Here is a 26253-nt window from a genome sequence, read left to right on the forward strand (position 1 = left end):
GCCCCGCGGCCCGCCTTCCCTCGGCACATGGAGCCGGCGGGGCAGCGCGGCGACATGGCGGCGGTGCGGGCCGCCAAGCAGGCCCTGCGGGCCGCGCTGCAGCAGCGGCTGCGGGCGCTGGGCGCGGCCGAGAAGCAGCGCCAGTCCCGCCTGCTGACAAGCAAGGTGGGTGCGGGCCGCGGCACGGCGGTTCCGCGAACAGCGGGCCCGGGGGCGGCCGGAGGACCGCGGAGCCGGGCCAGGCCGCGGGCCGGGCCGGGGAAGCCCGCTGGGGACTTCCCGGGCTCCGCAGGGGACCGGGCGGCTCTCCAGCCGCGGCCGTGGCTCCAGCGCGGGGTGTGAGCTCGCCTGGCCCCGCCTGACCCCATGGCTGCTCATGAGCAGTGACCGCCATGGGCAGGGGTGTACGGGGGGGAACTGAACGCGAGCTGTCGGGGAGCCCAAAGCGGCGCGTTTCTCTTTGCACCACGGGGGGTGTTTGTCTCAGGGGTATCACATCGGGGCAGCTTTACGGGCAGCTCCTTGCAATACATATAAAAATTTGGTGACGGCCTCGATTTGGTCTCTTGTTTAACTGGGTGTCGTTTCCCTCCTGTATCTTTCAGTGAGATTTCTTCTGTGCCATTTCATGGCTAATGTATTTTCTATACTTTAAGAGATATCAAGCAGGGTTTACCTAACTGGTATCCTAGCACAGCATGCTATCAGCGTGTACTTCTGAAATGTCCTGTTTGGGTTATAAGGTTTTTATATAGATGCATTCTATCATTTTAATAAACACAATAAAATTGTATTTTGCAGTCACTGCATGTAATATAGCACATTCCCCCTTTTTCTTCAGCAGCAGGGGGTACTTCTAGATGATCTACATTTATAATGTTATTTTCCTGCCAGAGGATCTCAAATAATTTTGTAGACTTCACTTAATGTGTAGCCGCTTTATGAGTGGAGTGTGGTGGCAGCACAGAAACTTTAGATCACAGCAAGTGTAACTGGAACTCATGTAAGCTTTTTCTTCATTGGGAATGCTTTTTAAAACAAAACGTGTTACTATCATGAAAATGCGTTTTAGTAATAACACATCCTAGACTTAAATCTCTCAATTTTTAGAAAATACTGGCATGCATCCTTTTCAAAAATGCAGAGTCCTCTGACAACTTTATAAGCACGTAGCCCATGTCACAGCCAAGTTTTAGGAGCCTTCACCCTTTGACTGCAGCTGATAAACTCAGCAACAGAGCCCTCATTTCTGCTAGTGAGAGCACACTAGAAGATACAGCTTTTGTTTTGCTTGAAAGAAGGCATCGGGATATATGACATATAAATCGATGTTATCTTACCATGTTAATAATCTGACACAAATTGAAAATCCTGAGGTTGCTTGAGACAGAGTGGCATTGCGCGAGTGGCAGAAAATAGAGCTGGTTTCCTTACGGGAGGTTAATACAGCAAACGTGAAGAAATTTTTGAAAATGCTGAGAAGATATTTGGAAGATAGATAGATAAGGCAAAAAATTGTAGCTTTATAACATATAGCAGTGCCTGCAGCTAATACAAGTGAGTAGGTTATTTTATAATACCTGAACAATATTTTTAGTCATAAAACTCATCTCAAAAGGATCTTTAAATTCAAAGTGAAATTGCTTCACAGGCTGACCTAGCCACTAGTATTTAATTAGCTTCTGGATGATTATTCTTCTTTAACGTTTATGTTCATGATTGAAGTCATGCTGCTTGCATGTTCTGATTCCACAAAAATAGCCACCAGCTGGTGAACAAAGGGCAGATAATATTTGTTAAGCGTGGAAATTTTTTCGCTCTTCTCAGAAACTGCTCCGAGTCATAGCTTCATCTTCACAGTTCTGAAAATACCTGAAATTGTGTTTTCCTGCTAGCATGTGGTTTTACATCTTCAACCTCGTTTTTTTCTGTACGGCATAACCAATGTGTTACTGGGCACGTCAGAGCAGGTTGGACGAGTGTGGTGCCCACAGCACCACGTTGAAAGAGCAGAGGTTTTTGTCTGAGTTTCTCTCTGCTCCAAACCCATGAGAAGATTCAGCTCTGGAGACCCTCAGCAACATGAATCACAGGCATTGTCTGGAGTCTGCAATTTGACTAAATGGTCCATTCTTTCAGTCAAAAGCTACCATGGAAATTCTGTTGTTTAAGAGCTTAATCACTTAGTTGGAAAAATCTATGTGTAAGGTTGGGCAAATTACAAAAGAAAGTAAAATATGGGTTTGAATTGTTAAGATGTTTCTATGGCCAGGCAACACATTACCATAATTCAGTCTGGAGTGTTGTTTTTTTTTCCTTACAAAAGTATATCCATCTTCTGAATATTTCAGCTGGGCTTTTAACTGCTGTGCTGGAAAGAAAGAAAAAAAAGGAGTTAGACCCAAATCTCAACTTGGAGAGGGACATTTATCTCTTAGAACGGGGCCAGGGCAAAGGCTACAGCTCAGAAGAGCAAGTTACTCCACAGTTAGGCAAACAAGAGCAGAGGATTTGGTGCTCTCTGTTCCGTACATAAGCACAGTTTCTCATTGTCTGATATTTTTTTACAAGTGTGTAGAATAAGAATAAATCACATTTAAATGGGAAGGGACACATTTGTTTTGTCCAGATCTAAGTAACAAAATCTTTAGGTGCTGGAGAATGAGCAGACAAGCTTTTAAAAACCTCCTCTCAAATGTTAATGTGGTATTCAATCTGAAATTGGGAAGAGATGTAGCGAGGTATGAATCTCTTAACACTTTTTCACCATACAAGTGTTTTTTATTTTCCTTCCTATATTTAGTCTTTTATAAGCCCTCATGAAAATAAAAAAATGGCAAGGCCACCTTTCCTTCAAGCTCTGAGAAATGTGCAGTAATAAGATCACCTATTAGAAGCAGGTGACGTTTGAAGTCGTATATCACAACTTGCTGTAGGGAAGACATTTGAGGTTAAAAAAAGAGAGACCTAGTCTTGGAAGACTTGGTGCTCCACAGTCATCTGCTCTGATGATAATTTTCTTTTGAGTTATTATCATCGATGTGCTTCTCATTCTACCCAGGCCCAGTTGAGAGCTGCAGCATGTCGAAAGGATGGAAGGAAAGCAAAAACCTCATGTCTTGCTTAAGCCGGCAGTTCTGACCTGCAGCATCTTTCTCCCGTGATGTTGGGCATTTGAGGATGTCTGCACTCTATGGCAGAAATATTTAAGGGATCAGAAGATTGTCCAAAATTGTTTTTTTTGCTGACCCAAACCTGTGTTACAATGTTTTGATCACTGCGTGCAAAAATTTGCCTATTTAGATTTTGCTGATGTTAGAAATGTTGGAGTGGGAAACAAAGTCAGTTTATTCTCTTTTTGATGCATGGTAGTTTGTAGCTCTACCCTTTTCAATTGCTATTTCACTGCAGCTGCATGTTTATTTAAAATAAAGTAAGTGGATCTTTTAGTAAACTTTTCATCAGCTGATTGCATCAATTTCCCACGTAGGTGATTGGCCATCCCAAGTACAAAGAATCCAAAAGAATTGCAATCTACCTGAGCACGCCAGATGAAATCCAGACAGAAGAAATCATGAAGGACATTTTTAAGCAAGGCAAAGAGTGTTTCATCCCACGTTACGACCCTCTCGGCACTCACATGGACATGCTGAAGATATCATCAGCTGAAGACATTTCTTCATTTACTTTGACATCCTGGAATATCCTTCAGCCCAGTGATGATGACAGTACCAGAGAGGAGGCTCTGGCTGGTGGTGAGTGTTTCCTTCCTGCCGTGTGGGGTTGTTGGGCAGGAGTAGCCTGGAGGCCAGTAGGAAATAATCTGATAGCAAGAGTGAAATGAAACACTGCGCATGGGTTTTATACGTTGTAGAGGTGCTTCACAGTATCACAGTATGTTTGGGATTGGAAGAGACCTCAAAAGATCATCTACTCCAATCCCCCTGCTGGAGCAGGAACGCCCAGGTGAGGTCGCACAGGAACATGTCCAGGCGGGTTGGAATGTCTCCAGAGAAGGAGACTCCACAACCCCCCTGGGCAGCCTGGGCCAGGCTCTGTCACCCTTACTGAGAAGAAGTTTTTTCTCAAATTTAAGTGGAACCTCTTGTGTTCCAGCTTGATCCCATTACCCCTTGTCCTATCATTGGTTGCCACCGAGAAGAGCCTGGCTCCATCCTCATGGCACTCACCCTTTATATATTTATAAACATTAATGAGGTCACCCCTCAGTCTCCTCTTCTCCAAACTAAAGAGACCCAGCTCCCTCAGCCTTTCTTCATAAGGGAGGTGCTCCACTCCCTTAATCATCTTTGTTGCCCTGCGCTGGACCCTCTCCAGCAGTTCCCTGTCCTTCTTGAACTGGGGGGCCCAGAACTGGACACAATATTCCAGATGTGGTCTCACCAGGGCGGAGTAGAGGGGAAGGAGAACCTCTCTCGATCTACTAACCACCCCCCTTGTAATACACCCCAGGATGCCATTGGCCTTCCTGGCCACAAGGGCCCAGTGCTGGCTCATGGTCATCCTGTTGTCCACCAGGACCCCCAGGTCCCTTTCCCCTACACTGCTCTCTAATATGTAATTTCCCAACCTATATTGGAACCTGGGGTTGTTCCTGCCCAGATGCAGGACTCTACACTTTCCCTTGTTAAATTTCATTAGGTTATTCCCCGCCCAACTCTCCAGCCTGCTTATGTCAATGTCAGCAGTTGCTAGTTTCTCTTGCCTGTTTTTCTCTACCCTGTGCCAAGCTGGTGGTGTGCCAGCAGAACAGGAGCAAGGCTGCACAGTTGATCCAGCTGAAGGAAACCCAGCCCTCTGGATAAATGACCTCCCTGCTCCAGGTCATGGACGTCTCAGTGCAGTCTCTCCAAGCGCAACATAGGGGCTCATGACAGAGACAGGAGCTTGCTGGGAGTGTCTTGGGTTGCTGTTGAAAGTCATGGGGGATTCGCAGTTTTAGGATGCACTATGAGAACTTTAGTTTGTGCTGCCTGAAAGAAGGGGAACTTTTCAAGTGATGCCTGTAGGCTGACATGAGAATTTTCTGAAATCTTTGATCCTGCAAATTGTATTGCATGGATGAATCACAGTGCTGTTACAGAGCCTGCCCATGAAGAACAGCTCTCCAGACTGAGACCTTAGACAGCAAATAAAAGGACTTTCTCATAGGCTTGGATGAATGTTGCAAAGTCTTTTCCCTCATTATTCTCTCACATTTTTATTTTCATCTTATAATGCTGTCTCTGACACTGGATTCTTCATAGGGTTGAAAAGTTAAAAGGTAATTTAGATGTAGCTAGTGGCATGTGTGTTTTTGTTCCAAAATAACCTCTCTGTTGCTTAAACTAAGATTCTCCGACTTGTACAAACTTGTAAACAAACTAACCTTTTCTGTGTCTGAAATCATTATTTACAATCTTTTTGTAAACACATTAATATCTTCCTGAAACATCTGCAGAAATCTTCAATGTTATTAATGGAAAACTCATGTTGAACTCATGCTTGAAACCTCAGTCTGGGACAATTTTCTCTAGGTGGCAGTTCACCATGCAGCCAGTTTCTGCACTTCACAGACTCACCAGCTTTTTAATGCTTGACAAAGGGACGTAACATTTCTGTGACTCTGGTTGCACTTGGCCTCGTGCTTGCTTTAGGATGCCAATGTACTTTCCCAGAACACTTCACTGTGTTTGTTTCTTTTTTATTTTCAATAATGTTATATCTACATTTCAGTGTGTCTTTAAATTCCTTTTGCTGTATTTTTTATGTCAATTATTAAATTTTTTGAACTTGGGTACATTTGCAGGAATGCAAATCGCCTTGCTGCTACATCCTTCCTCCATTGTTGGAATTATGCACGGATGAAACATTTATCTCTGTGATGTTATCAAATACTGTGGTGATCTGAGGCGTTTACATTGTTATAAGGAGATAATATGGTGTTCTAGTAGTAATGTTCCCATTGCTGGCATAAGTTGCAATGTAATTTCCAAGAAATACCCTGCAGGTACATAAATAAGTCATGTCACTTCTGGGTGTATTCATTTTGCATGACAAAAAGCTTAAATTCACACTGTCCTTAAAACTTCAGGCATGCTCATTGTGAAGAATAGCTCAAGTATAAGACTAGGCATATTTTTGGCACAGAGTTTCCCAGTCTTTGGTAGTACTCACAAGTTATGTTGAACAGACATTAACTCTTCCTTTTGGAGCTGGTCCTTTTTCTGTTGGATTGGTCTTTACCCATTTTCATCTTGGCAGTACACCACATTACACCTTGTTGGTAAAAGCAAGCGTCACTGCACTTTTGGTAGTAGAAAGTCTGTCATCTTCTCTGCCATGCGTGGTGATGGTAATTGTCAGATGAGAAGTTGATTTCTTTAGGCTAAGTGGACACAGTAACAGAAAGAACAAAGGTGGAATATATTCAATTATTTTGTTGGGAGTAGGGCTGTACGTGGGTGCGTGACGTGGTTCATTTCCAGCCATACCTGCTGAAAATTTAGACAACTTTTGGAGCAAGCCAGTGGTACATTTTCTTCATAGGCAGCAATTCCCATTTGTATCCTTGCCCACCAGAAGTATCAAGGTGCACCGGTATTGGGTTTTGCCCAAGGTAATAGTTTTGGTGAAAGTTCAGGCAGGCTGCAGCAATTGTTTACAGGAGTGTAGCTACCTTGTGCAACTTTGGAAGGAGTAAATCAGATAAAACCATGCTCCCTGTTTGCTTTTTATCATGACTCCTACAGAAATTTAAAGGACACTTCCCCAGCAGCTCTAATTTCAATGTGGTTTAGGGAGGCGGTGTGATTCAGCGGGCTGGACATGGGTTTCCTCATTTGTAATGTTATTTATTATTACTTAAACCTGCTTTGAGAACTAGGGGTCAAAAGCTAAGTTATTCCTCCGAAAAAGAGATTATTCTTACTGGGACTCAAAAAAATGGACTGGGTTGAGTATCTCCATAGAGTAAAATGCTTGGAGGTGGCTTCTTTGAAAGGAGGCAAGTGGCCAACTTTGGACTGACGGATCTCAGCTGGAAGTCTTGGACCCGAGTAAATATTATGCTTAAATGTTCATAACCGAACTAAAGTACTGCCTAGTAGTTGGAGTGGTGCAATAAATTATAGACAACTTTTAAAACGTTCACCTAGTTGATAGGAAAGGGGTTTTGGCCTAGATATTTTTCTTTGGCTGAAAAATGAAGGGTTATTAGAAATTATGGCTATGAATCTGCTTACTCTAATGTGTTGTGAGGTTCTCTACTAAGAAATGGGGTTATGTGTACAAACTTAATTCAGCCTTTTTATCTGTGCAAATTCTGCTCCAGTCTTTATGTATATTATTACATAGTCCTTGCCTGTTGGATCTGGGCTCATTTAAAGATGAACCCAGCTGCAAAGCTGCTCTTTCAAAGATTCAGAAGATGAAGACTGCTTGCTGTTAATGAATGCCACTAACAAGTATGTGCTCAGTTGTTTTCTCCCTGTTGTCCAGGTTAGAGCTGCAGGCCCTTTTTACTCTGTGTTATTCAAACCTTGCTGTATAGGCTCTTCATCACTACGGCGTTCGATGACTGAAAGGTGTTAACTGGGATTTGCTGATGGAGGAGCAGCAGAGGCTCAGGATCCTGGTTCCAGTCTGGGCTCTGCAGAGGAGCTGCCCCCAGTGAACACAGACTCTTTTGCTTGTTTTTCCAAACATTACAGTTTCTTCTCTGTTCCCTCCAAAAATTATCATTTCCCAGGCTTGTCTCATCATTGGGCTAGATCCCTTTTCCAAGCTTTAACTTCTCTACCCACATAGTGCCCCTCTCCATTCTTCTGCTTTGCCCAGCCCATCTCAATGTCCCTCTCCGAGTGTCCTTTTCTGACCCTTCTGACCATGTTCCCCAATTCCTCCTGCTCTCAGTCTGAGCCCGTCATTTCAGGGCCAGCTGGGCCAACATAAATAGCTCACCCCTGCCAAAAGGGAGGAGATCATCTGCTTTGTCTTCTTTCACTTGTCTGCTTCCACGCATACAAGATTCCCCATCCCAGTTTACTCATTTCCTTCCCTGCTGTGCTGGCTTCTTTCTCTTTTATATTGGCTTAGAAGAACTTCTCTGTTAAACAGTACTTTTTGTACTAAACAGTACAAATGGCATTGTTTTGTGATTGTTTCTTTTGGGCAGTGCCTGATTAAATAAGCGGCTGCTGTATTCCTCTTGGTCCCCCCGGCTCCTTTCCTGTGCCAACGCAGATGCCCCAGCAGCCACACTGGGAGCTATACTGGGAGAATGGTCTTGGTTAGAAGTAACGCATCACCAGTAAAAGGCTCTTCTTCTCTCAGACAGGGCCACCACTCAGATTTGGACTGATGAACAGAAGGGCTGGTAGAAGCTGGTGATGAAGTGTTGCGTAAACGAGTGACATGCCAAAAAAAAAAATCTTTGTGAAACTTCAGTCCTCATTTCCTTCCGTGTTTCAGTTCCCAGTCTTGCCCCAGTCAGTGGGACGAGGAGCAGCCACCAAAATCAAAGTCCTTCCAAGTCCTCGCAGTTTGTAGCGGGGCTGGCAGGAGGAGCTGAGCCTGCAGCTCCATCTGCCCTGTCTTTGCAGCAATAGTGGCTTAAGGAGTTTGGCCTCTTTGTGTTTTCCGCACATCCCTGCCCGCCCTGTGGTAAGCTGGATCAGCTTGCTGCTCTATATGAAGGGTATTTTCCTCCTCTCCTCCACCCTGTTTTAGTTGGGAATTTTTTTTAACCCAGATGAGTGGATCCAGTTTATAATGTGGCCGTATCACTGCAATGTGGGGTGGAAATGTCCCCTGGAAACTGGCACTGGTTCCTAGAGAGAGTCATGGGGCCACCCATGCCACTGAGACTCCAGCAGCGGTTTGCAGAGCGTGGTGACATCTTCAGAGACACCCAGCGCTCACCCTGACACGTCTTTCCTAAGACTGTGCAAATGGCAGGTTTTCAAACGTGTACAACAAAAAGTCCAGCTCAAATGCATTTAAACAGGGCTAAAGCCACATTGCTGACATGGAGGGTGCTGCAAGCAAGATTAACTACCTGAAGGGAAGTTATAGCCAGGTGGGGATTGGTCTCTTCTCCCAGGCAGTCAGCAATAGGACAAGGGGGCATGGGCTTAAACTCTGCCAGGGGAAATTTAGGCTGGATATTAGAAAGAAATTCTTTACAGAGAGAGTGGTCAGGCATTGGAATGGCTGCCCAGGGAGGTGCTGGACTCGCCGTCCCTGGAGGTTTTTAAACTGAGATTGGACATGGCACTTAGTGCCATGATCTAATAAACGGACTAGAGTTGGACCAAGGGTTGGACTCGATGATCTCTGAGGTCTTTTCCAACCCAGTCGATTCTGTGATTCTGTGATTCTGTGATTTCAAGTTCTTGCCTCAAAGCATGGAGCAGCAGAGCTTTTCCCATCGTTGTTTTTTGCTCGGTTTGTTCTTAGAAACCAGTGAACCATTTTGCCTGAAATAAAAGAAGCATAACCCTCCCCTCAGTTTGGCATAAATACCCAGGCTGAAAAACGGCAGCACTTGAAAATATAGCATCTTATATGTAATGGGGAATTCTGAATAATGTGCTACTACTCTATGAAAGCATAATGTATTTTTTGCTCCCAGAAATGAATATATTAAGAACTGAACTTGTATTTTGTAATTTAGTTTGAGGACTTCTGGCATTTTCAGTACTGGAAATCTGGCAGCCTGCCGATCACAATATTTGTGTTGTACCTTCAAGATAATTAGTGAAATGTTAACTAGATAACCCATGCTTCAAATGACAGTATATTTATAATTAATAATAAGGAAAGAGCTGCATTTCAGACAAGGTGGAGAAATACTGATGTATGTCTAGCAGCGACTTCTTGCTGCTTCATTTTCACATAACCCTTTGGATGCTGGCTTTTGAGGTTTGGGCAGTTAGATCTTTCTGCCCTTAATAACTTCCAGAACACTTTGAGACTTGTTGTTACATAAATTACAATAACACGCTGGTAGGAGGGACAGCCAGGGCCAGCTTGCCTGCATGGATTGTATTTGGTTTATGAGGGCTATTTGTTCTGGGAAGTGTGACCCTCTTGCAAGGCAAATGCTGGCTGCATCTGGGATACAGTTCCGCACAACCTCAAGTAGTTTGAAATTATTCCCAAGTGACCATTAGCTCTATTTTAAACTTTGCCATTGGGATCTGCCCTGCAGAAACATTTTAGTTTGCAGCAGCTCTTTTTCACCTGTCTTTAAACTCCTGCTATTTATTCATACATTCAAAGAGGCCCCGTTTGCTGCCAGGACTGATGGCCTTGTGATGCCATCAGTATTCTTAGTTATTCCAATTTTTAACACAGTTCTTAAGAACTGTGACTGAAGTGGTAGCAATATAACCTTAAGAGGAATAGGTTTAACTTACAGGTGCAAAATAAAATGGGATGTAAAAAAAGATAATGGGAGGGACACCCCACCCCCCCTCCGAAAAAAAGATGCACCAGAAATGGGAAGGTTTTGAAATATGAAGCGCATTAGAGTTTAGAAATAAAAAACAGTGTGAGGAGGAAATGCTGCATCTTGAAGCACAGGGAAGGTCTAATATGCGACTTCACCTCCATTAGATGTTGTACAGTGGTACATGAAAGCGTAATGGGACCATACAAAATGATGCTAATCATTCTGAAAAAAGACATGTAGTAAATAATGCTCAGGGGTAACAATGAATATTTAAATGAGATATTTGTAGATTGGAATGTATCTGGAATAAATGAAATATGGATAGGTGAAAAGCACAGATGTTAAATATTACTGCTTATGAAAAAAAAAAAATAGCCCAAACAAGATTGTAAAGTGATTGAGGGTGCTATTAGATTTTCTTTTCCTCTGGGAGACTCGATTAAAACTTAAAGTACAATATATGTCAAGGGATAGATTATAATTTAAAATCTTTTTACACTGGTCTTAAAAAAGAAAACCTGAGAGCATGGCACGAAACAAAATTGAAAATCAAGGCTTAGCTCTTAATGTAATTTATTTTTTAATGAAATGATTTAAAGTTTGGAATGAACTTCTGCTTGGAGACAATGAGCCATAGTACTTTGATATGCGTAAGGAGAACAAATTCAGTGCAAGTGAGGCGTTAACATTCTGGTGATGGGTCTCCTTGTGCAGAGAGGACACGTCCCCCCATGCAGGGCAGGATGGGAGCACTGGGCATCCTGTCCAGGGCGCGTGTTTTATGGGAGTCAGGAATCTCACAACTTGTAGCGATGGAGCAATAACTGAAATTTCTTCCTGTCTCTGCAGCTGCAGCCCCCAGGTTATCTCCTTCCACACAGGTTCTGGTTTCTGTCAGTCCGTGGGCATTCAGTGTTCCTCTAAGCATCTAATTTTATTTGTATTAAGTCCTTGGCTCCACTGCCTTCTGACAGCTGTGAGTTGTTCTGGTTAGTTAGTTGTAATGTGAAATATTATGTTCCTTATTATGTTAATACTATATTATGTTCCTGTGATGTGTGAAATATTATGTTCCTTCTACTAATTTTAAATTTGCTGCTTTCAGTTCAAGTGATACCTCATTCTTCTGTGATAAGTAAATACAGTTGTTTAATTTACTTTCTTTTTATTCATTGTTTAGTTAAACCTGCATTATAGCTATTGTATTTTCTTTCTTTCAAACTTTGTCTGTTTTCTTATTCTCATATAAAAGCTTTTCCAGATCTGTAAGAGTTACAGCCATTGCTCTTTCAACCTTTGCAATCTCTCTGATGTTATTTTGGAGAAAAAGATGCCTAAGAGAAAATTTTATCCCCAAGTAAAAAGAAATACTGCAAAATATATGTAGTGGCACTGTAGAGGTTAATTCTGAATATACTGTAACACTGCTTTTCAAATCAGCTCACTGGGCAGTTCCTTTTTCCTGATTTCCACACAGGTATCCCACAGTGACGCATCATTACAAAAATGCCTATTCTAGTATTAAAGATCCATAAAATAATTTTACATTATTCTGTCTGGCATGTTCTGTAACAGGTAGAGCTAGTGAAATGTGTGCTTGGAAATAAAAGATTTCAGGTGTTGGACCCAGCTGTGACAGCAACTCTTTCCTTTAGGGTTTTTCTGCATCCCAGCCTTCAGTTGGAAAGATGTGGGACTCCATCCCGGCTGCTGGGGTTGCCCTTCCCCTGGTGTCTGTGCCAGCTTCCACAACTCTGAAACAGCTTCATAGCTTAGTAACAATCAGCACCCAATTAGCCAGGTGGATGCAGACACTTTTAGCTGAGCTTCTTCAGTGCTTCTGTTTAGAAACAGGTAAGGCAAGATCACAGAGTCTCTTTCTTTGAAAGGCTTTTGGAAAAATGCTCTGAAATGCAAAAGTTGATGTGTCTGCGTGGCATCACTTTGTAACGCCCTTTGGTGTCCTCATGTCCTGAATTTCCTTGGTGCAGACTAAACCATCAACACTGTGTGGTTTGATTTTAATAGCACCTGTGCCAGTGTATCCTGCAGTGAACCTGGAAGGCCGAGAGCTCTGGAACACTACAGCTTTTTGCTTTCATAAAGTTCATTAAGGTTTTAAAAGAGTGCTTTTCCTTGTAATCATCTTAAGTGTCACATCCATGTTTGCCTTCTTGCAGAAAACATTCTCCTTGCACTCAGCAAAACAACTAAAAAGATTACTTCTGCTGTAATCAATTAAAGTTTAAAGAGAAATGAAAGCAACATCAGCGAGGGCTTTAAATTCACTGCAAGCGACTCTCAAGTAGTTTGTTTCTAACAGGGTTGATTTTGCTACGGTGAATGTGAAAAAGTAGCACTGTCATTTTCTTCATACTGTTTCCTAGAGACGGGAGTCTCTCAGAAGCAAAGACGAGGAGTGTGACACGAGTCTGTACAACAAGCTCATACCAGAGAAATGCAAACACGCAAATATCTCTGGCTGCAATAATTAACCCAAACAGACATTTTTGTCTCCCCTTATTTTCATTTTTGGAAAGGAAGAGCCAGCACTGAGCTCATGTCCTTCCCTCCTTCCCTCCTTCCTTCCCTCCTTCCCTCCTTCCTTCCCTCCTTTTTCCTAGGATTGATCTTCTGCCAACTTAGTGGGCTATTAAATCAGGTCAGCACTTTTCCAGCTACAGAAGATTTGTCTCCCTGGCACAGTTAATCCCCGCTGTCTTTGCTGAGATTCAAAATACACCGTCGTTTCCCCTGTACGGTGGGAAATTCCTTGGACCTGGCCGAGAGCCACTGGCTCGCAGTTTCACGGTGGAAGGGGAGCTCCTGCACTTCATGTTTGGCATCACAACTCGACCCAGTTCCTGCTTATGCTGGTTGTTGTGCATGTGAGGTGGGAATCAGCTTTTTGGGGTGTAGATGGAGAGCGAGTTTCTGTCCAGGAGTGACATGAAGCCCTTTGCCGGCAGGTGTCAGTATTCCATACATTTACTGTGGAGCATTGGTGTCCTTTAAGGCTGCTTTCCTGTCGTTAAAATCTCATCCAGGCATTGTACTTATGCACACGGGAGAACAAGCGATCCAGCCTAATGTCTCCAAAAAATCAGCGCTGGAGTAAGGGACGTGGAGGATTCTTGAGAGAGTTGGGTTTTTTAAGCTGTGCAAGCTTAAAATTACAAAAGAAAACCTTGTGATGGAAGAAGCTGGATTTCTCAGCTGTTGTGATGTTAACGTTTGGCACTGACACTGGAGGTGCCATCGCCTCTAAACCAGCTAAACATGTTCAATAAGCCCTGCCTGTAAGTGTGCCTGATGTTCCATCGAGTGCTGTGACTCCCCACAGGAGGCAGGTTTATGCGCCAATGAAGTTGGATGTCTTAACTGTTTACATTTCACAAGCAATTTTGCATATTTTATGATAGGCAATCTGCTGAGTGAGTCAAAGCGCGTTGGAAATATCAATAGTGATGCATGATGTATTGAAAAAATCCCCAAATGATTCACTTCTGTTGTATTTTGATTTAAAAATATCCAGACAGCAACATGCAAAAGAGGACTGAGAGTGAAGAAGTGAAGTAGCGCACATGTATGAGTGGAAGTATTTAAATAAGAGCTCAGACAAACACTATGGGAGGTGTAGCTGATAAGATCTTAAAATAAAGATACACAGAGGTCCTGGTATTTTAGGCTGCAGCAGTGTTAGGACAATCCCGACATAAACAGTTCAAGCACCAATGTCTTCTGAGTTTCCCTAAAGGAGTGGATTTGCAGCCAGCATTTGCTGATTTAACAAGATGTGTTGAAGTAGCTCTAATGCCTTTTGTCCTCTCTTTGGAATTGCTCTGTGGTACATCTTGTTTCAGAGTATTTTGGTGGTTTAAAATGGCAGGAGAACCCAGGTGCAAACCTTTGAACCAAACATTTTCCGTTGCCTATGTTTTCCCAATCAGACTGTTCTAACTCTGCTCACATATCTGAATATCAGGAGCAGATAAGTCATTTTTCACAAACTGATAACTAAAGCATTTTTAAGCAATTCTTTCATTTCCTCTGAATTTGCAAAACCAGACATTTTTGTAGGTGGCATTGAGTGATTATGGTTTATTTACGGGACTTACGCAGACTTGATGAATAATAGTGAAATAGAAAAGCACTTGTTCAAATTTTCATTTGGGTAGACATTTGGCAAGTTCCGAAAATGAGACACAAGACCTCAGCTGAGTGTAAGTTAAACCTCAGGGGAAATGAGTGTGTGGTTACAGCCTCGCACAGTCTTGCCAGGTTGTGAAACCAGCTAGAATTTGAACCCAAGTCTTAACCCTTATACAGTAACTTCCCTGATGACACATGAAAGGATATTTGTTTTTTGGAGCAGGCAGAAGAGGGTTTTTTCATGCGGGGCTGACATATCACAGCTGACGCTGTGCTGTGCACTTTACCTTTCAAATGCATCGGCACTAAATTGATAAGATTTTGTTTTAAATGAATTCAAAATAGGGGGGTGTTTGCTTGATTGTAGCTTAGTAGCACAGAAGCTGGTGAGATAGCTTTAGTAGTGTGTTTTGCAGGTTTAATAATGGAAGAGCGGCTGCCACTCCGTTGTTTTAAACCTGTATGACTGATGGGTATCATCTCGCTTCTCAGGGAGAAGTATAAATATTTTATTGTGCTGTAGTTCAGAAGGGCAAATGTGAACTGTGGAGACCGATGTTTCATGCTGACACAGAGCACTGACATGGATGAGTAGACAGATAAACGCTGAGTTGCTTGGTGCTTGTTTGTAGATTCTGCTGATGGTTCTATTTTCTGCAAAATATTTTATTGAAGTAATAACAGAAGCTGTCTCAGTCATGCCAGTGGACCATTTGGGCACTGGATTGCAGGAGACAGTCTGCTTGGCGTCTGTGTGTGTGTGAAAGGTAGATTAGTGGGTTATGGGTATCAATGGAGGTGCATAAAAAGATTTTTAGAAGACAAAAGGACACAAAACCTACCTGGTGCCTGCAATTCCTACACACAAATAGGAATTAAAATCAAGCGAATGGCTGCCCCTTGTGTTAAAACCGTTTATCCCTGGATGAGCTGAGCATTAATTAGCATGGGGGCCTCAGAGTGTGCCCTGTAACAGGAGACTGTGGATAGAGCCCATGGGATTTGAATGTGATACTTTGATTTTTGATTCCTGTGCCTGGCTAGCGTGTGCTGGATATAAAGCTCTGGCTTTTCTTCTAAAGCAACAGGTGTCTATGAATGGTTAGAAGACAGGGAGTCCTGCTGAAGTGCTGCAGCAGTGCACAATGAAAGGTGTGCACACGGGGGAAGCACCTGGAGGAAAAGCTACTGACTGCGGTTTAGAATGGGCTGTGTTCTCAATCTGATACAAAACACAGCTTGTAGTCGTGTTAGTAACTGTTTGGGATCTTGAGGAGACTACAGAGTGAGCGCTATAGAAAAGCACTAGAGGAGAGCTGTTTATGAACAACCAGCAACAAATATTTACAGAACTGATTTTTCTCAAACTGATGTCAGTAACTCGGGATATTTTCCATGTAGTTCCCAAGGTCAGTGCAGAGGGGAGTTGATGGGGCAACGCTGATGTACAGTACCCGAGGATCTGATCCTTTGCATTGTAACTTGGGTTTCCAAGGAGATGAGGATTCATGCTGATCTTCTGGTATTGATTTTCAAAGCCTGTATTATCTGAGCAAATAGGAATTATTGAATAAGAGTTTCCTTTCTGTTTAAGGGGTTGTATTTACCTTTCAGCAGACTGGCTGTGGCACAGTTAAGCAATGTAACTGTTCATGTCTGCAGTCCCCTATGTTACTGGAAGAAATCAGCATCACTCGTTTTGGATGAATAACTTTTTTTTTTCAAATGCTTATTAATTGCAGCGAAGTGTAATGCTTTTGTCCCCTTGCTCATTTGATTGGGGATATAACACTATTTGGCTTCTCCAGGGCTTAGCCAGGACAAGGAGTTGGTTTCGGCTGGAAGCAATCCCAGCCCTTCTAGAAGTACGTACCCCAGTAGGGTCTGATTTAGGCCTGTAGTGACAGATCTGGCATTTCCCTTTTTGACCTTATACCAAGGCAAGTGTGTAATAGCAGAGACCAAGGGCAGGTTTTTTCCAAAGGGCAGCAAAGTTTTATCTGGAAGGAAATACCAACTCAAGGAGCAGTGCGAGGGGCACCCGGGGCATTCTGCAGAGAAGGCTTAACACAAGTCATAAAGGGGAAGGGATTTGTTTTGCTGCAGCATAATTGAAATATTTACTTCTGTGGAGCTGTTTTCCCCCAAGTCTGGTGATTAATCCAGACCACAGTGTTAGGTGTTGTGTAAATACAGAACAAGACAATGATCTGTGCCCTATAGAGGATATGTTGAGAAGCTAACACCTACCCAAGAGGCCGAACTATGATGATGGTGACAATAATGAAAGTTACGGTAACAATTGTAATTAATTAGAACTTTCTGAATTATTCCAACTCATTGGCTTATACCCTGCATGTCACCAAGGCTGATACTTTCAATGTTAGAATCAAGTGACTGAGATAATTTCTTCTTCTGTGCCAGGGGCAGCAGGTGGTCACTGCACCCTTTTCATTCTGAAAAGTAAGGTGCTCCTGCCAAAGGGTTTGTGTTTTGTTGTTGTTGTTGTTTGTTTGTTTGTTTTCTCCATTGTGGTTCCTGCTAGATCAGAAAAGGATCAGAGTAAGCTTTCATTCCTTGTAAATGAACAGCTTTCAAATATTTGTCAGCTCCATGCAAGTTGTGTGTAGACTGATCTGACATTGTTTATGCCATACGTAACACCATAAACACTCCTTTCCTTTAACCAGAAAGCTGTTCTTATCCTGGTTCTTCTGGTCCTGCACCTTAACGTGATCGTTTACATCCCAGCAAAGCATGGGGAGTCCCTGGCTACCAGTGCAGAGTGAGCTGTGCATGGAAAAAACCCAGCTGCCTAAAAACTCATTTGTGACCAAGGTACCAGTCTGGGAGAATCAAGACATCCTTGTGGGGACATTGTAAATGATGCACGAACTTCTGTGCTTCAGGGAGAAGCTCAAACTGCACAACTGCTGCAGTGAGGAGCAGCAGGGGTGGCTTGCAGAGCTGATTGCTGACCTGCTCTTGTTGGCCTGAGCTCCAAAAGTGTCTGTGCTGTGAGTGTGATTGTTATGAGCAGGTTCTTCACAGGGACGCAGGAGCTGCTGCAGCTCAGCCTGTGCCTCATCCTCTTGTAAGTGCTTTGGAGGTGAGGATCAGAAGAGTCCTGGCTCCCACTTTGATGGCTCCCAGGTGCTTTGCTGTGTCCACAAAGCAAGGGATGGTGAGGGATAAGAAGGTGGGATGACAGATTATTTCGGTTTCCTCTTCCATTAGGACTGTCTAGCTGTGCAGGGGGAGATGAATGACCCCTATGGTAGGTGGCAATGCACTGATGGAGCCTTTTGAAACCTGGGAGGAGAGGGGCCATACTGGCTGCTCCTTCTGAGCACAGGACAAGTCCCCAGCAGTCTTTCTATGACCTGTATCTGTGCTGTTTGATGGACTCGTCTGTAATTAACCATTGTCAAGAACACTTCTGAAAATGCCGCCTGGCATTTCAAATAGGAACATCAGATTAAGGAGAAGAGAGGTAATGAGGTGCAAGGAGAAAATCCTTCCCTGGGGAACAAATCAAACCTGATATCATCATGAAGGGTAATGAGAAATGCACTGCCGAACTGAGGAGATTCACTGCAGCTGCCTGGAGGAATTGAAACCGCATATTCCTATTTAAAACACCAGAGAGAGGATGCTGCAGTTTTGGTCTGCTGGGTAAGTCAGAGGACACACAGCTTGTACACCTGCATTTTGCGTGTACTTTTGCTACACATTTCCTGAGTCTTTGGGCAAGTCAGTTCGCTTCTCTATGACATAAGGTATGTCTACATAGATGTATGCAAGTCAGTGCAAATAGAGCGTGCCTGTACACCCACATGGCAGGTTCTGAAGCTACAACTGTATTTACACTAAGTAACACAGGGCTAAGTGGCACAGACTGTTCTGGTCCACACTACACAGAACTTGATCTTTTTTGGTCTCGTGTGATGCCTCTGTGGGCCTAAGGCAATACTATTCATTTATTTTTTAATCTTTTCCCCAGTTCATAGCATCTTTAATAATATGAGGCCTTATCGCAGACCATCACAGCATTATTTTCATAGCATCTGTGCGAGGATTTGCGTTGCATATTCTGGCATGTGGCAGGAAAGCCTGTGTCTGTGTCTGGAGGAGCGAAACCAGTTTTGTTGGTGTAGGAGGACTGCCCGGGGTGGAAGGAGCCAGACCCATACTGTCCTGTCTCTGCTATGGTGGGAATCCTGTCCCCTGGAGCAGGCGTGGGTGTCACTTGGGCCAGCAGTGCCAGGCTGCGTGCTGACAATTAAACAGGGTTGACCACCCGTGATCCAGTAAATCAATTTGTTTTCCGGCCCTGCTGTATTTAGCAGTATAAATGAAACCCGTGTGGCCGTGTCAGCGTGGCTGTATGCCCACATTGATAGATAAGTCAGGGTATATTATTTCACGCATGGTGCTACACAGTTGAAGGAGCTGTTGCTACAAGAGCTCATGTCAGAGATACAGCAAGTATTAGGTGACTGTCTTTATTATTGCCAACCTTCCCAGGATACCAAGTGGCTTAATTAAAGTTTATAACAAGCATTGATATTCTCTATATAGAAGGCCCAGACTGAGGTTGCTGAAGACTGTGTTTTCAGCCTTTAGCAGTTTGCAGACCACGTGCAAGTGTTCCAGAAGCAGCACAGGTTACCTATAGCAAAAGCCTTCAGGACTGTGAGTGTGCTTTTCTCGGTTTTCTTTCCTGGGCTTCTGGACCCTCAGGGATCCAAGAGCCAACAGTTAATGACTATGGACACATGGGGGACAGTGGACATTATGAGGAAAGAGATAGAAGTAGGTGATCATGAGACCTCTCGTAGGCTGTATTACAAGGCACTAAACACTGATGTGGTGTTTTAATGCCCAAATACCTGCCCTGTCCCCTCGGGGACAAGGATGCCATTTCACACAGTGGGCTGTGGGAGGAGGATGTGGGAATGGACCAAGCTTGCAGGGCATCCCGAGTGGCAAGTTGTGGTCCTGCAGGGCTGGAAGGGCCTGGGAGCATGAGCGCCAAGAGGAGTAAGATGTTCTTACCCTCACCTGCCATCCTGTTGATGTACTCTCATTGCTGATAGTAATCTCATGTGTCTGCAATCTTGGTCTCATCTGTGTCTGCAATCTTGGTCTCATCTGTGTGTCACCTCTCATCCTGTGACAGCTCTTCCCCCGCGCTGCCGCAGGCACCACAAGAGGTTTTGTTGCTCCCCCAGTTATGCGGCAGGGAAACGTTTTCTCCACGCAGCTCTCTGCCATTCATTCGAGATCCTGGGGTAGGATTTGGGGCTAATGCTGCCTGTACTGCTTTAAGGCTCCATGTAGGGAAGCTGTGTTATTTTTCTACTGAAACTCTTGTTTGGCATTTTACTTAAATCTTGTGTGGTGTGAGTTGCATGGGAATCAGACAGCACGTTGTGAGTCGGAGCAAAGGCAGTCAGTATCACAGTGGAAGAAAAGTATAAGGGTAACTATTACAGTATTTACAGCAGGATTTTTCATATTGAGATTTGTGCAAGCTTGTTTGAGTTATTCGGCATAAAGATCCATGATTATAGAGGAGCTGACGCATTAAAACAGTCTCTGTTTCTTCACAGAACCCAGAAGAAAACAAAGTGCTTTAATACATCTAAATTCACTCGAGTGTGCCTGGTGCTATCAGTTAAACTATACAGAAAATATCTTTCTTCCCTGCACTGTTCCTGCTGATTCCCTCTTTCCTTAGTGCTTCCTCTGACTTGTTTTCTCCCTGTCTGTAATACAAATGTAAGGAGAAATGCTCTGCAGATTTGCCCTTTGTGGGCATTCTTACCTGCCAGCAGTAGTGACTGCACATATTTCCTACTTTTTGCCATGAGAGCCACATGGAGTGAAAACAGCTAAAAAAAGTGTAAGGCAGCGTGTGTTCCTTTCTGTACAGTGGTAGTGTTTAGCAGATATTGATTTCTGGGACACCTGCATAAAACCGATGTGAGGCAAATTATGGAGAGAATAAGCAGTGTGCTCAGGAGTAACTCGAGGAGGATTTGATCTGCAGAACCTCTTGCAGACCATGCTAACGGGGAGAAGATGAGCTGGTCCTAGTCTGTAGGCTTGACATCTGGCAAATATATATTTTAACTTGCAAACTGAGGGGATACGGTACATCCAACATGATGGACATGGTGATGCCATGAAAATGGCATCTCTTTTCAGGTGAGATCATACTTCTGCCCTTGTGCTTCTGTTCCTCTTTGTTTGCCATTTGCCATTTGGCTGTCCTATGAGTCAAAAGCTGACTGCAGTGTGGTAAAACACTCAGACTCCTTTTAATTTCAACCAGTAATATTCTGTGGTCTGCCCTTTAGCTAATTCCCTCATCTTACTCCCCTGACTTCTTTTAAAAACCCGTGCTTCTTAACTGTATGATGCCGGATTTGCAAGACTGGTCTTCTCTAAGCATTTCAAACTGTGTTGCCTTGCATATTTTAGGTCAATGTTCTAATTAGGTCATCAGGTCATGATGGATGGGCCTTCATGTCAGTGACTCTTCTCTGAACGATGAACAGTGGAAGGAAATGCCCAGGAGGCCGGCAAGTGTGTGCAGATGATTTGGTCTTATGTGAACTTTTAACATGCTGTTCCAGGCTGAGTTTGGAGTTGATACGTGATCTCAGATGGAACTCCTTGGGAACTGAAAAACTCTGCTTAGCTCTGGCTCTTCCAGTACATGCTCCTATACATCCCCTTGGGTGTTTGGCATCACTCCTCATCTAGATGTAGTGAGAACAGCTAAGTCCAAAACAGCAGGAGTGGGCAGAAAAATACCTGACACATCCCAGCCCTGGTGAAGGAGCACAAGGTCGTTATAGAAAAATTGCTTAAGGTTAAGTACCATTCTTGGAAGCAGGAAGAAACAGTGGACTGAGATGCAGTATTTGCTTTCTTTCCAGACTCGTGTCAACTGCGTTTTAGTCTGCGCTGGCTTTGCACTACTGTTCCTGCCCTTCCTTCCTGAAGTGTCTGTCCGCTACAGCAGCAACAAAAGTCTTTCTTTGCATTGTGAAACTAGTAAGTGGGATGTTCCTGGGTTCAGTGGTCAGCACCCGGCCAGCCAAGCTCATTTGTTTAGAGGATGTCCTTGCAAGACTTCTCACACTAAACAAACAAGCCTTGCATGAGTAACAGGGATCTGCTCGCTGGCTGCCCCTGTGCCTGCTGGTCACTCAGTGTGTCTTCGCCTACCTGGCAGTGATGTGACTTAACTCTGACACGAGTGGGCAGCCGAGTGTAAATTGTAGCTGGCTACCTGGCATGAGGCCCTTGACATCCCTTCACAGAGTAGGAACAAAGCCTGGGCTTAGCTGGTCTTGCCTTTTTATCGGGAGCTGTTTGGTGGGGTCTTTTGTCAGGATTTCACCAGTCGGCTGGTTCTGATTTGTCCAGGTGATTGGCAGCTTATGCAGCTTGTTTGTGGTTTTTAACTGATTTTGAGCTCTAATCAAGTGCAATCTCAGCGTCTCGGGGAGCCCATACGTCCCGGTATTGGGGACAGCGAGCAGAATTCCTGAGGATGTTGCTGGAGCAACAGTGAAAAGGAGGCTCAGGAAGAAAAGTCATGTGGGAGAAGAGGAACCTGATGTCATGAAGAGACGAGCCTTCAGATCTTGATCTCGATATCAGAGGGCAAATACCCACTTTGAGAATATATTGTATTCAAGGCTCTTTGGTTTTGGGAGGCTGAGTGGGGGTTCATGACATCTTACAGTTGTGTCAGGAAGATACGCTTGCTCTCACACGTCTTCATTCTTTTTCCCTTTTCTATTGTGTCTGATGTTGAAGTTCATTTGATTTTCGGATTCCTCCTGCATTTAATTCCTTGAGTTCAATCTCTGCCTGGATTTAGAGTCATAATCATTAGTATTTGGAAGTGTGGGGTTAAAATGATAAAATAAATTTGTTATAAGGTAGGTTTTTTTTCTGTCTAGCTTTTCAAGGTCTAATTATTTTGTGACTGATCTAGTATGCAATTGATAAGATGAAAATGTAAATTTACAGGTTTAGTATTCAAAGTATTTTTCTCCTGATCAAAGAGAGGGGAGCATTTTACAAAACACAAAGCTTGCATTTTTGCAGATGTAGTCAAGCCATCGGGAAATCCACAGTGCATCCACTAATGTTTATTTCATTTTTCGACAGGGGGTCTTGACCTTATCTTCATGCCAGGCCTTGGATTCGACAAAAAAGGCAACAGATTGGGAAGAGGAAAAGGGTATTATGATATCTATCTCGAAAGATGTATGAAACATCCCAGTGGAAAGCCTTACACGATTGCCTTGGCTTTTAAGGAACAGATTTGTGAATCAGTGCCTGCAGCAGAACATGATATTCAAATAGATGAAGTCCTTTATGAAGACTCCTGAAAATACCCTGATACCAGCCCACCTGCAGAGCGACCAAGCAAAAACATCAGATCCAACCATCGCGACTTTTTAATTGACTTTGGGAACAATAAAATAGACTATTTGTGTTTGAACAAAACCAAACACAAACAAACAAACAAAACCCAAAACCAACCAACCAAAAACCAGTGTAAATGTGGTAATAGTAGCAAAGATCGCATTGTTTTGCTTCTAATTAGCAAATATCTGGTATGCAGTGTTATTCTAGAATCAATAGAAACAAGAATCTGTGGCTGTTTGTTATGGTGAGCACCATTCCTTATCATGCTTTTGAGGAACAAGCTACCTGATGCTTAACAGTTTTATTATTCCAGTTTAAGATTGAAATGTCTACTCATGACAGTTCTTGACCAATGTTAGAATTATATATGTCTTATAGTAAAAGTTCGTAGTACTTAAATAGTATGTTTATCCATGAGCAAAACAAGAAGCTGACAGATAAGTCCCATAGTAAGCTGGGGAAAAAAGAGTGCTAGGAAAAAAGCCTTAATTTATTTTATTGCATAACATAATGTGACTATTTACTTTGCTCCTTGAAGTTCTCTTATAGTAAAAGAAGTATCTGTTAAATAATTTTAAAAAATCCATAGCTTTGGTATATATCTCTTTCTTTTATCTAAGATTGTAGTGTAGTATAAAATGTGGTTGTTGAGTCCTCAGTCTGGAGAAAAACTACTCTTTTTTGCAAAATAATATTAAGAATTAGTTCAAGTATTTAAATTTGATACATAGGATGTTTATAATGTCCTTGAATACTGTGGGAAGCTTGGATACTATTTTAAAGGATAAAGAGATGCTAAGAATTGCAGGGAACAGGTTTTATGGATTGAGTAAGCTTTTGGGTGGGAGGAAGAAGATGGTTTTCCTCTGTACGCTGTGCTCGTGGAAACAGAACACAGGATTTCTAATCCGGAATAATCAAACAGTCAAAAGCTTCTTTTCCTTCTTCAATGCAACTTCACTTTTTTTTTCTAGAATGTTTAACTCCTCTCAATCAATAAATCAGTCCATTTATTTTAACCAAACTGTTCCGTGTCATCATTGAAAATTCCATGGATTCTCAAGGCCCAGCTTGGAGCAGAATGCGCTCAAGGCTTCCTCAGAAATAACCTTTTCATCTCAAAATGCCTATATTCAGTTTTATTTCCATTTTGCCAATACAGTAACTGGTTAAACCCTCTTACTCAGGAGTTAACACCAGCTTAGCAACTCCGTTCTCTCTGTGCTGTGCTCCCTGGTGCTTCTCCATCCTACGTTAACACGGATGGGGTGACGATAATTTCAGCATTGTCCTGCTGGGCCTCCAACCTGAACAAGACAGCTGGGAGCAGTTTGCAATACGGACTATTTAGTAAAATGATGGTGATCAGCCTTGACTTTGCACCAGCTCTTTATTGCACTGGCTCACTCCATCAAATGAAAGATGCAGAGTAAGGTGCGTTCACGTGTTCACACAGGTTTGTGCAAGAAGGAGTTGCGATGACCGTATTGGTGCCGGTGTGTTTGTTGCAGCATTCTCCAGCTCAGCCCTGGTGGTATTTTAATCCCTTCTTCATTTCTGAACTTCTGTTGGTGCATGGAGAGCAACAACACAAAGAGATGGAGCGGGCTTTGTGTGTAGCAGACCTGATTCTGGGTTTGTCTGCAAGGCTGTCTGAGCTCACCCATCACATTGGGCTCGACTCTGTGCCATATGGCACAGCCTGCCCTGGACATCAACAAAGCTACATCAAAGCCAGTATTTTTCACAGCAGAAACCTGGATCAAAAATGTTTTAAATGCATATATTAAGTCCAGCCTCATTCAAGAAGCTGCCTGCTTCCACCCCACCAAAACCAGTGGGTGCTTTTAGTGGTGTCCTGCCTCCAGGTTTAACCATGGTGCTTTACCTGGAATCCTGAGACGTGTTTACATGTTTTTGGTTAGCATGGATGCATGAATGCTAACATTAGGCACAAAATTAAGAGGCCATGTCAGCGTAACAGAACATAATCAGAGGCTAATGACCTCTTGGTGCGATGTTCAAGCTGAGGGAAAGCCATGATGTTTGGCTTTAAAGCTGAATACTATTTTTATAATCTGTGTTTTATTAGGATACCTTGTGCCACATAAATCAAATGGCTACCATGAAAGCAAACTTTTCATCCAAAGTCTCTGTGCCTTGTGGCTTTGCTTTTCTGAGACATTACATAAGAGGGGTTGTTTATTTTTATTCTTTGCCCAGTTAGATACGAGTTTATTCACAAAACTTTACGGCCCTTTTGGATTAGCTTTTGATCTTGCTGTCTGAGCTGTGATTTATTCACTAGAATAAGGGCTGGCTTGACTTGTATGTGTTTCCCTACAGGTGATAGCAGGTGAACAACTGTGCATAAAAAGACCAGCATATGATGAAGAGACTTCAGGGCCAGCACTAACAACTGTACAGAAACACAGTGCTTAGAGGGACACAAGGACTTGGGCATACATTTTGTTGCTTGGGAGCTCAAAATAGGGGGAAAAAGTAAAAAGCAAGAGTTTGGATGCAAAATACACGTCCCTGTCCAGCACAGCTGCAGATGGCACCAGGCTTTGTCCTTGTGGGCTCACTGGAGTTGCTGGAACTAATTGGTATAGGAAAAGCATGTGAGCTTTGGAGGATTTCAGGGCTTGAGGCAACATGTGTCCCCAAACTTTATATCTCGTAGATGACATTTCAGTACATCATGGAGCCATTCTCCCCGGCTTTCACTCCAAACCATCCTTTCGGCGACAGCTCCAGCGGGAAAGGATGAGGAAACTATTGAATGTACTGGATCATTGGGAACAAGAGCTGGTGCTTTGTTTCTTGCCAGGCTGTTCTGGTCGGGAGGACATGATCACAGGCTCGTCGGCCAGGCCTGGGGAGCCGCAGGACCCTGCCTAGTGCAGACAGCTCTTAACATTTGGCTGCTGGGGATAGTAAAACAATATTTATGTATATTGTCTTGAGAATCATGGAGCTAAATAAATGTGACAGCTTTCATTTGACATCCCCAGCCTTGCTGCTGTCGCTCAGGGTTTTTCTTCTCGCCACATAACATGAAATCACTGTCAGTTTGATAGTATATAGCAGTGTTGCTGAAGCACAAAGGTTAGGGGGTCGGTGGGTGCGTCAGAATTATTTACGTTTGCTATGCATGAAATGGCACTTGGGGAGCAAGGCAG

General features: G+C 43.3%; 1 protein-coding gene across 1 annotated transcript; it reads left to right on the forward strand.

The window, feature by feature from the left end:
- On the forward strand, positions 1-24092 carry MTHFS (methenyltetrahydrofolate synthetase). The gene is made up of 3 exons (XM_082060582.1): positions 1-165; positions 3491-3755; positions 22805-24092. Exons 1-3 carry the CDS (start codon positions 28-30, stop codon positions 23026-23028), a joined length of 627 nt encoding a protein of 208 aa, XP_081916708.1. The 5' UTR covers positions 1-27; the 3' UTR covers positions 23029-24092.
- Positions 24093-26253: the final 2161 nt, after the last annotated feature.

Source organism: Streptopelia decaocto, assembly GCF_964273445.1.
Source record: "Streptopelia decaocto genome assembly, chromosome: 9".
Lineage (NCBI taxonomy): Eukaryota > Metazoa > Chordata > Aves > Columbiformes > Columbidae > Streptopelia > Streptopelia decaocto.